Consider the following 12048-nt stretch of genomic DNA (forward strand, 5'->3'; position numbering starts at 1 on the left):
TTCAAATACCACCACTATGATTTAAAAGGCGAAACATTTTTTTCAAAATATAAAAACGTCGAGTTCTGTTTGTTTTTAATGTTCAAGTAAGCAGAATGTTTGCATGTGTCCTTCATACATGGGTATGTGTTTTCAAAGCATAGCATTTTTATGAAAGAATATTTAACAGCAAGTAGTTAAACATTCGGTGCCACAAGGTCAAAAAATGGTCACAGGCGTCAACTGCGCAGTATGGCTTTGTTTTGATTGCTTTTAATTTTAATTTTAGAAATATATTTACATTTCCATAACCAGGATGTGAAGTTGGTTCAAAAGCTCGAATGAGCTTATGTTGTATTGTTTGTATCTTGACGACTCAAAACAAAACATATATTATCTTATCTTTTAAGTCGCTGTTTTATTATTTGCTTTACAATTACTTTATTGTTTTAAAGATATTATCAAGACATCACAGCACATTTAATACTGATTCGATAGCCTAGAACATATCCGGACACAAAAAAGCAACATATTCATATTGTCGAAAAACGCAACTTTAGGACGTTTGTTATATCCTTGCAAACGTCATTCGGAGCTCCTCGGCCATTTTTTTCAAAAACAACCTCGGATGTATTTGGACAGTTTACATACTCAAAAAGTGGTACGTTTAAGTCCGCTGCAAGTAGATCGCGTAGTAATTTTATTTAGCAGTTAAACTTTGTGACTTAACTCTTGGGATTCTTAATTATGTTTGCAATAATACAATTCAATGTCAATCAATTTAAACTTAGATCAATACATACAACTCTAATACACTACATTTAATTAATGATATAATTCAAAATTTTACGAACTACTTCAACTGATGTACCTGCATACATCCTCGGCCATTTTTTTCAAAAACAACCTCGGATGTATGCAGGTACATCAGTTGAAGTAGTTCGTAAACAAGAGTTAGTTTTGGCGAAAATACTTGTGACATGCCTCAAAACTAAATGAAAAGAGAAAAGAATGTACCAGACAAACTTCCATGATTATCAAGTGTGTCTGAGAGTGCGCAAATAAATGTGTCCCTTTCATGCACCGATTAAAACTATATAATAACCTAGAAGGAAAGAGAGCTGCATAAGGGCCCAGTAATTTCGCCCCGCGATGAAGCATTGGCAAATGTGTAATCCATGTGAGGTCATGCACTGTTGTCTGCTTCCAACAATCAGTCATTGGACGCTTGCAATTCAAAATGTCAACGTTTGTTCACAGCTTTTGTTCAAGGCACGTTTTGTGTGTAGATCACAAGGAATACAAAACTATATTTGAATTGAAAGGATTCCTTACTAGCAAAACAGTACGTTGAAATTAAAAGATGATGTATGACATACTTAAAGTTTCATGTCATATAATTTCGCGAGCCTATTTTTTTCCTAGAATATTCCACTTCCAGTTACATGGAATTTTTAAAGTTACTTATTCTAATTAAATGTGTATAACCATATATAGGTGTGCAGAAACTTGCAGTTTGTTGTTTCCTGATAAACAATGCATACAATGTTCATTATTTTGTCCTAAATTTATTATTGTTCAGTGCTCCAGCTAGCCCGTTTTTCAATGGCGCAGCGCCCGTGCCCCTTTTCTTACCGCCCTGCCCCCTTTTTGAGTAGTGCCCTTTTCACAAATGTTCTATTAGGCCCAAATATCCTGTTAGTGCCCTTTTTACTATTGAAATCATTATAAAAGATTAACAGCCCTTAATCCGCTGTCATAATTGTGACAAATTACGTAAAACTTATGATAATAGTGTTCCCGCTAGGTGTCACCATGCCCCCATTGATTGCTTAAAATATGCCGTACTGCCCTTTCATCTTCCAATGTGCCTTGACCAAGTCATATGACAGCTAATTTTGTATTTGTGTAGTGAGCAGACGACCTGTGTATTCGGACAATCGGTCGTCTACTAATCCGATAATTAGGAAGAGCCAAATAGGGAAACATCGGCAGGAGGCGTGCCTATTGAATGTCAGCCAATCAGAATTTACATTGAGAACTCGTTCAATCAATGATGAAAGTTCGTAAAATGCGATAGAAAATGCGAAGGGATGGTGAAAAATGTTGTCAAGCACAATTAAATCTTTTAAAATAATTGTTTATTGTATTGTACAGATGAGACTGGCCATTTTAAACATTGTTGATTTGAAGCAGACGGTCACTGCCAATATGTAAACATAAGAAAGGTGGCGCTAACACAATCAAATACATCACTTTTTCAGTAAATTTTTTGAAAGTTTATTTGTTAAATATTCATGATGAAAATGTATTTGTCACCCATAGAAATATGTTGATTCCTTATGCAGCGTTTACCTATCATGTCTACGATCATGTCAAAATTCGCCGAAACCGCCATTTTGTCAGAACGATTTTCCGAGTTATTTTATCAATGTTCTATGTTTTATAAGTTATTTTTTTAAGTAAGGGCAGTGATTTTTATTGCCATTTTATTCTAAAACATCAGCATATTAAACATAATTTTACCAAAGACAATTAAATAACAGCCAGGCTGAATATAACATTCGAACCCAATCCCGATCGTACCAAACTAAGATTCGTCCCCTACATTTTTTGTGCATTTATTTATTTGATTGCTTCAAATGTTTAACTGTCTTTGTTTTCTTCTTCATTTTACATGATATTTAGGAGAAATATGTGACATCGCACGAAAGAAGACTTCAGAAAAGTACAATCATACTAACACAGACAAAAAGACAAATTTTAATTTTGATATTCAAACACACCCTTCTAAATTTTGAGAGAAAAACAACCAATTTTGTTAGAGTCTGAAAATCATGGAAAATTATTTAAATTGAGTATGAAAACAAAACAAATTATATGGGGAGACCCCCAAAACCCCCCTTGTGACAGGCGTGGACCCCTCTCACAACCACCCCCAATCTCCCCTGTACGACTCATGTAGCTTGCCCTTTTCAAAACTCCACCCTGCCCTTTTCAAATCCTGGCTGGGGCACTGCTGTTACAGGGTTTCCTAGGAAGTTTGGAAGTATATTTATTATTACTCCGTAGAAATGGGTTAAAACTTCTAAACTTTATTCCTTGGAAGTACAAAGCAAAAGCTTCCATAATTTTGAAGAAAACTTCCAAAGTCAAAGGCTGGGAGGTTTAATATATCAAAACCTGGTGTCAGTATTACTCTTATGCTCACAATATCAATCAGTCTTGAAGTAAAATGAATTATTACAACATAAATCTGTGAATTTGGCAAGATATAATGGAGCTTCAAATTACAGTGGAAACTCACTAAACCGGACAAGGTCCGGACTGGGCAAAATTTCCGGTTTAGTGAGGATTCCGGTTTAGTGAGGATTTGATGTACGGAGTAAGTTTACTCAAAATATTAACTGAGTTAACCTATAAAGGGAAGTTGACGTTTAGACATGATTAAAGCACATGCAAAAGTGATAAACATAATTAAACATTTCTGCGTTTTTATAATAATTTTTTTTTCGAAGTCTTAAAATAAAACAACTTGCGTAATTTAATGCTTGTTAAGTATGTTTGATAGTTTAATTAACGCACCGCTCTAATTTAATTCAATCATAGAAGTCTTTAGATAAAACAACCCTCCAAAATGATCACTTAGTAACCGTTTCTAGTTCTTTATTTTCTGGAACAAACAAATTAATGTTTCAATCAATTTTCTTTTCACAAGTTTGATTATCGCGCGGCAGTCAATCCACAGCGCAATCATCATTATCGATTATCAAGTTAACACAACATCACAGGTGCAATATTTAACGAAGCACCAGCTGTCAAAACAAAGTGACAAAGTGACACGCGATTCACTAATTCCTAATACACAAAATCATTTTGACATGTTTGAACAAATATACATCCGGTTTTGTGAGGTAAAATTACGTTGACAACTAACAAATTTTCTCAATTTTTTGTCTGGTATCTGGAATTCCGAGGTTCCGGTTTTGTAGGGATTATTTTACACTGAAAATAGAAGGGGAAAACCGGGACTCTGAAAAAAGTCCGGTATCCCGAGGATTCCGGTTTTGTGGAGATCCGGTTTAGTGAGTTTCCACTGTATTTGATTTTTGACATACTTTTTTAAAAAAAAACTGGGAAAAAAAAGAAATTGTATTCGGGGCAACTTAAACATCCAAATTTCAGTGAAAAACTTCCAGTATTGATGGTCAGGAAGTTCATACATCCAGTTTTAAATTCTTAATGAAAGCCCTGATATTATTGATTGAGCATTATTGTCTGATAGTGCAAGTTTAACCAGCCAGGTTAACCTTATAACAGGGCTTGACATAAATGGTTGTTTGATCAGCCCTGGCAAGACAGAGTTGACAGACTGGGTTTTATTGTATGCTTCCAATCTGACAAGTACAAAAATCAGTATGGAATATAAGGAAATGAGTTTCAAGAAAATTTCTAAACCTTAACTGTTAATTTCACTGTTTAAATTTTTACTGAATGCTTGCTAAGGCTTAAATCTTGTGTGGGTTTACTTTAGAGTGGGCAAAGCACTCCTGAAGCTCCGGGGATTTAAGCATTTTAAGAGCCTTATATTGCATTTAAACATACTTTTACATGTTGATATAAGACAGTCAGTTTGCAACTATAATAAACAAAAAGTGAGGGATGTGATAGATATTGCAGCTGAAGGGCTTAAACCATTTCAGCAAGTGGTTTTGGGTCTCTTAAATGGGGAGATGCACCCTGCCGTGAGGCAAAACTGCTTTTTTTAGAACCTCTTTTGATGGCTATCCTTGCTACAAATTCGAAGCAACCAAGAGTCTTTCGGGCCTTTACTAAAATATGAATTGGTTGGTACTGAGTAATAAGTTTAGTCACTGTTACTAAAAATAGGAAAAAAGTTGTAAATGAGTCTCACAACAAAGGCTGAAGTTCTTTAGTCAAGCATTGCATCATCACATTTGGCGTTTCTGGTTATCAAGTTTATCAACTTTTGATTTCAGGGTCTTTCTACAACCTCATGTTTTCTTGTTTGCAATGGATGCTTAGTAAGTGATGACGATCCAGTCAAAGAAAATGTTGTTTATCACACATATCTTCGGATACCAGGAGGAAAAGGAGGTATTAGGCTGCTGTGAAATTATTTATGTTTTTGCCTTTGTGGGCATGAAGTTTGCTGTATGTTTCAATCATAATAATTTAATAAGTTGTATGTCACTACTAAGAAGACCAATTTTAAGTCAACACTTTTTTAACTGTATGTTTTAATAAACAGTAACAAGATTTGATAAAATTGTTATTTTTCAGGGTTTGGATCGATGTTACGAGCTATCGGTGCTCAAATAGAGAAGACAACTAACAGAGAGGCATGTAGAGATCTCAGTGGCCGCAGAATGAGAGACGTCAACAATGAAAAAGAGTAAGTCATTCACAAAGTGTGCAATCATTCAGTCAATTGTGTATCTTTAATACCATGACATGTAAACATGTTTTTAGCTCGACTATTCGAAGAATAAGGAGAGCTATACTACTCACCCAAGCGTCGGCGTCGGGTCACCCCTTGGTTAAGGTTTTGCGTGCAAGCACACATAGGTTAATATCTCAGCAACTACTTGAGGTATTGCATTGAGACTTTATACAATGGTACTCAACCATCCAACCTACTTAATTAACCAAGTTAGATAACTTTAGTTTGCATTTAATGCCAATAATAGGCCTTTATTATTTGACTTAGAAATTCTGGTTAAGGTTTTGCGTGCAAGCACACATAGGTTAATATCTCAGCAACTGCTTGAGGTATTGCATCGAGACTTAATACAATGGTAATCAACCATTCAACCTACTTAATTAACCAAGTTAGATAACATTAGTTTGCATTTAAAGCAAAAAATTGCCCTTTATTATTCGACTTAAAAATTTTGGTTAAGGTTTTGCGTGCAAGCACACATTGGTTAATATCTCGGCAACTACTGGAGGTATTGCATTGAGACTCGATACAATGGTACTCAACCATCCAACCTATTTTATTAACCAAGTAAGATTACTCTAATTTGCATTTTATGCAAATAATTGCCCTTTATTATTCGACTTAAAAATTCTGGCTAAGGTTTTGCATGTAACCACATTTAAGTTAATATCTCAGCAACTACTGGATGTATTGCATTGAGACTTTATAAAATGGTACTCAACCATCCAATCTACTTAAATAACAAAGTAAGATAACTCTAGTTTGCATTAAATTCAAATAATGACCCCTTTTTTATGCGACATAGAAATTATTGTTAAGGTTTTGCATGTAACCACTTTTAAGTCAATACCTCAGCAAATACATCATGTATTGCATTAAAACTTTACACACAGGCTACCAACCATTTAACCTTCTTATTTAATCACGTAAGATAACTCATCTTTCATATTATATCATTTTTGCCCCTTTATTATGCGACTTAGAAATTCTGGTTAAGGTCTTGCATGTTAGCACACATAGGATATTATCTCAGCAATTACATGATGTATTGCATTGGCTTTTATTATTACACTTAAAAATTCTGGTTAAAATTTGGCATGTAACCACATTTATGTTAATATCTCAGCACATCATGTATTGCATTGGAATCTAATCTAACAGTGATCCATGTATGTTTCGCCAAAACTTTTCAATCCTTACACTGAAAAGCGGCGGAATAGTCAAGCGCACTGTCTCTGTGACAGCTCTTGTTGTATATAGAATTAGATGTACTGAAGAAAGACCAGGTTTGTTTAATGTAAGAGCAATCATGATGGTGTAATAGCCTAAGTGTTATAGATATGTAAGTGGATTTGGTAATTTGGTAATTAAGAACTGAGTCAACCTTCAAAATTGTTGTTTACGAATGTAGATAAACATTGAATTCGGTGACCATTTAATATTTATATTTAGTCATGCGTAAGCAATGATCATTTATGTCTGCAGCATTGTGATACACAATTAAATTATTTAACACAGTCTGAAGGAGTGGTTGGCCAAGCAATCAGATCGTGAGAAGGAGCGGGAACGTCGTCGGGAGGAGCGCATGGCCAGAAGACGAGCGATGCCCAACCACAAGTTTGAAGACCCAACATATGACCAGCAGCGGGCTCTGCTGGCAGAGAACCAGGAGGATGCCCTACAACAAGGTGGGTGCTGGGTTATCAAAGTCTTTACTATCATATAATAATTAGATTTGTGGTTTTGTGTTAAAAATTATGTTTAGAAGAAAGTTTATTGTATTGATTAAGTCTGCTTTTTAAAACAGTGTACAATATAAATTATGTTAATATTAAAAAACTGAAAGACAATGTCATCAAATATCTGCAGGTCATTGTTATATAGAAATGGCTCACATTGCTCAAAAATAATAATTTTAATTTTAAGGCCTGAAGAAGTTTGTACCGCAGCCTGGAACATCTTCATCATCAGACGGGGACCAGGAGCAGGGAACCAAGAGAAAGTCAGAGACTCAGGGGCCCAGCACCAGTGGGAAGAAGAAGGCCACGGAATGGTATTGTTCTACCCTTACCTTCATATCCAAGTAGAGCAATGAGCGAAGATTAAGATTCACAGCTTACAGAGTTAAAGGGTATAAGAAATAAGACTGTTCTAGACAATGTGTTGGGGAAATGGCTCTTCTGTACCATACCTTTGCAAGATTAGTTAAGGAATGAATAGCATTAAAGATGAGTCCTGGCCTGACTGTCTTATTTCTGCAAAGATATTGATACTGTCAAATCCATAGGCTGCAAGATGCCTGCATAAGGTGTGCAAGGTTTGGGCACGTTGGATACCACACTTGTTGACTCAAGAACAGAACTAAATGTGGGTGGGTGAATATGTCGAGTGTCCTGTGATAGCTACATTTTAGGCACGGCAGGAATGTCCGGCGGGTTATCAGGGGTTTTTATAGTCAAGATTAATCATGAAGTCAGGGTTGAGAGCTTTAATTTTCAGAGTATTGTGAACAATTAATTTTTGCTCAGACCTTTTCATCAAAAACACTAGGAAGTACCCTGAAATCAATATAAATGATTATGGCAGGGCTTTTTCTGTCCTTTTTTTTTGAAAAAGACTCAAGACAAATTGGGAAGTTTTGCAATATAAATTTTACAGATTTGGGAAGAAATTTCAGGCCACTTTTGTCAATTTGGGATAAAGTACTTGCAAAATTGAGTTTATTTTCAAGCTGTTTAATATTTGGCAAATTTGAAAAATGAACTTCTGTTCCAAATTAAATGTTTCTGCGCTAAAACCTCGGCTAAGGGTAAAGGTGTAAGTCGAGAAGCCAGGTATGACAGCGATTTCATCTCATTTGGGATTTGCTTCCTGATATTGGGAAAAAATATACATGTTAGGCATTGGGAATGGGTCAGATATATATTGATGATAGAATTGAAGCCTGAGTCCCAGTTCCTGAGCATGGTAGTGCCACAGGCACTTTTTATAGGAATCATGTCCTCCCTTCTATTATTGACCACTTTTATACCACATGCCTACATAACACGGTGCAAAAGATCAAGTCGAGGCATTTTCTGACTTGAGTTCACGACTCAAAAAGTGTGTGGATGCCAAGGGGGAATATATTTCTGCCAAGACACAAACTTTAACAGTAACACACCACTGATGCCACAACTTTAAAAATTTAAAGCTCATTGACAACTTTTGTGCTCAGTTTAATCTTGATATTTTTTATTTTGTCTGTTTATTGTAGATAAAGCCTTGGCCTGTTGATATTGTGCAAAAACTTAAACCTTGGCCCCAACAATCTTTTTTCTTAAAAGGTATAAAAATCAAACCCTATACAAATGTTGCCAAAATGTACAGAAATGACCTTAACTCTGGCTTTAATAATTGTTCAGACATGCCCCATTTTCAGCTGAAAAAAAGACACACACCAGAAGAGCATTGGTGTTTGCTCTGCGGTTCTCTTGTAAATACTATAGTTATGACAAGATTATCACAAGATTATAATTTGCAAGCCTAAGAATATAAAGAACTACTACACATTATAAAATCAAGATTTTTTTACCAGCCCAGGCTTAATTTCGGGTTTGGTGGGTTGTACTTGATGTGATAACAGGTCACACTGTTCTTGTATAATTAATGGAACTCTTTCTTTTTCTCAGGCTTGGTTTTGATATGGATAGTAGTGATATGGACAGTGATGAAGACTCGGATACTAAAGATTCAAAAGGGGAGGCCACTCCAGGTTCAAAGAAGTCTGCAAAGGAAACATTGAACCAGTCCACGGAAGAAAAGCATTCTTCAACAAATACAGACACATGTTCTAAACCCGAACAGAGTGAAAATAGCTCAAAAGGTCTAGATGCTGAAAAGAGCCATGAAGTGTCTGAAGAGAAGGTATGAACGTTTTTGGATGCAATTGGTGTGCATACAGTATTTTTATTCATGACAAAAGAATTACATGATGTTTACAAATAACACAGAAACAGTTCAAGAAACTTTTTTTTGTATTACAACATATCATTACCTATATAAAATTAAACCCATTGAAAATTGTTTTAGTTATGAACATTGTCAAACACTGGGTATGAACTTTGAAGAGTGGAAAATACTACATTTGAATTCAATTGTTTCATTTGCCACATTAATAACAATATGTTGTATTGCAGGCAGAGGAATGTGTCGTTAGCCTGGAGGAGGCAACATGTGCAGGAGACCTGGAAGCCTGGGGACTCGACCGTCTTAAACAGGAGTTGGCTGATCGTAGTCTGAAGTGTGGGGGCACACTGGAACAGCGAGCTCAGAGGCTTTTTTCAGTGCGAGGCCTTGCACATGATCAGATAGAACCATCACTGTTTGCCAAATCTGCTGGTGGAAAGAAAGTGAAAAACAAACAATGATGAGGCATACAAGATAATTTAAATGTTTTCATTCAAAACTGTGAACATAAAGGAAGTCATGGTGGAATGAATTCTTTGAGAACAATAAATTCAAAGTTTGTCCACATTATTGGAAATGAAAATGCACATTGATTTTCTGTACAGTTTAAATGCCATATAATTAAAATCAATAAGGTAGTTTGTTTAAAATGTATTTTTAGCTCAACTAGCCAAAGGCCAGAAGAGCTTATGCAAAGTAATGTGTACGGCGTATGTGCGTCCATGCGTCAGTGTGTCTGTAAACAATTGCTTGTGCACCTATACAGTCTTCAGTTTTGATTGTATTTGGACGAAACTTGTACAGTATTTAGATATCCATCAGAGCTTGGTTCCTTTTGAAAACCAAAGTCAAGTCTACATGAGCGATGTCTATTTTTAGCCAAGGTTAACATGTAAATTCAAGTCTAGGATTAAAGGGAGACAACTTGCTTTTTGGTTCTGCAGTTGATTTTGTGAATTACTCTCCCTTGTTCTTGTTAAAAGCCCAAAAGCCATTTTTTAGCTCTATTGGACAAAGTGTCTGTCGTTCCCGCATCCATCTAAACACAATTGGTTGTGAATATTTGTTCAAATTATGCCTCTGACGTCATTACTGGCCACGCCCCAGGGTTCACAGGTTTGGTATACTTAAATTGGGAAATGTTTGAAAATCTTTTTGTGTGAACCAGCTATGCAGACCCTTGCTATTTTGAAAGCATAATTTAGCAGTCCGCTACCATGGTTGTTCAAATTATGCCCCTGGGGTCAAAACTGGCACTGCCCCGGGGGTCACAAGTTTCCTAGAGACTTATTTAAGAAATATTTTCAAAATCATCTGTTTCAAACCACAAGGCGCATACTTTTGATATTTGTTGTTTAGCATCATATGATGGCTTTCTAGCAAAACAGTTGAAATTATGCCCCTGGGGCCAAAGCTGGCCCCACCCCTTTTGACCTACTTTTATATTTTTAAAGCTACAGCAATGAAATTTGGACCATAGGTACAGTTTTGCAAACGAGCATCAATGTTGTCCTCGGATGACCTTGACCTTTTGACAAACTTTTTTATTTTTAAAGCTACAGAAATGAAATTTTGACCATGAATACAGTTTTGAAAGCAAATATTATTATTTTTGTCAGATGACCTTTACTTGGCACATATTAAAATAGTTAATGCAACTCATCTGCTTACAACACTTTCTGTCCTAAGATGTTGAATGTGCAACGTTTTCAGCTAACCCAAACACAAAACGTGAACTATATGTTTGTTGCCTATTACCCATACATACATGCTCTGGATTGCAAATCACCACAAGAGCCATGCCAGTAGAGCATAGGCTCTCATGAGCATTTATCATTTTGTGCACCCATCGATCAAAATAAATAACAATTAAAAAGTGCAAAAACTTGATCTAGAATAATTATGTTTTCCAACCTTTATTTTGCATATCAGTCTAACAGCAAGCAATACACTTTTGATTGATACTAACATCATATGATGTTACCAGGTATCAAAATTTATCATGATGGTTTGACAGATGGATAGATATGTGTAGCTTATTTGTGGGCTGAATATCTTAAAACAGTTGTATGTATATATTTTTGCAATAACATTATTCAGTCATTAAACTGAATATGAGGGGTTTACCTTTAGATATTTTACTTAATTTTAACTACATGCCTTATATGTGGTTATTTGTAAATAATTCAAATTATTGTATATTTTAATAGTATTTATGTTTCCAAAGTTCACCTGTGAGATATTGATGTGCGTGAGAGATACATTCAATAAAACAAAATTGTAAAACAAATGAGAAATGAATTTAATTCTGTAGATATAAAGACAACGATGAAAAAGAAAGTAGAAGAAAATATATTTGGCAACAGCCCTCTGCATCTGCAGTCATGGACAACGACATAACCCCTGTGCCATATATGGCGATTTTGTAAAACAGGAAAATTTATTACGATACTCAATTACGTATGCGATGGGAACATTTCATTGATGATTCTTTATTCTAAAAGAAACTGTGAGATAACTGTGTAAGCACATTAATGTAACAAATGACAAAATAAGACATCAAAATGAGAATATGACATAACTTGTTGATATATATCAAATTTTATAATTGTATATTATTAGTATGTATCGGATCTATGATTCAAATAATCTGTAAT

The 12048-nt window shown here is 35.3% G+C and overlaps 1 protein-coding gene across 1 annotated transcript; it reads left to right on the forward strand.

Annotated features, from left to right (window-relative positions):
* The first annotated feature begins 1167 nt into the window (after positions 1–1167).
* LOC128207453 (UBL fusion protein SDE2-like) lies at positions 1168–11279 on the forward strand. The gene is made up of 7 exons (XM_052910377.1): positions 1168–1324; positions 4980–5097; positions 5284–5395; positions 6962–7131; positions 7370–7496; positions 9115–9349; positions 9622–11279. The coding sequence occupies exons 1-7, from the start codon at positions 1220–1222 to the stop codon at positions 9850–9852; spliced, it is 1098 nt and encodes a 365-aa protein (XP_052766337.1). The 5' UTR covers positions 1168–1219; the 3' UTR covers positions 9853–11279.
* The last annotated feature ends 769 nt before the right edge of the window (positions 11280–12048 follow it).

Source organism: Mya arenaria, chromosome 11, assembly GCF_026914265.1.
Source record: "Mya arenaria isolate MELC-2E11 chromosome 11, ASM2691426v1".
Classification (NCBI taxonomy): domain Eukaryota; kingdom Metazoa; phylum Mollusca; class Bivalvia; order Myida; family Myidae; genus Mya; species Mya arenaria.

What these genes read in the sequence shown, in the direction of transcription:
- LOC128207453 (XM_052910377.1), top strand. Translation starts at nt 1,220, where the DNA reads ATGTCAACGTTTGTTCACAGCTTTTGTTCAAGGCACGTTTTGTGTGTA. An exon ending in GATACCAGGAGGAAAAGGAG is followed by an intron (nt 5,098 to 5,283) that starts GTATTAGGCTGC and finishes GTTATTTTTCAG; the next exon opens with GGTTTGGATCGATGTTACGA. An exon ending in ATGAAGTGTCTGAAGAGAAG is followed by an intron (nt 9,350 to 9,621) that starts GTATGAACGTTT and finishes GTTGTATTGCAG; the next exon opens with GCAGAGGAATGTGTCGTTAG.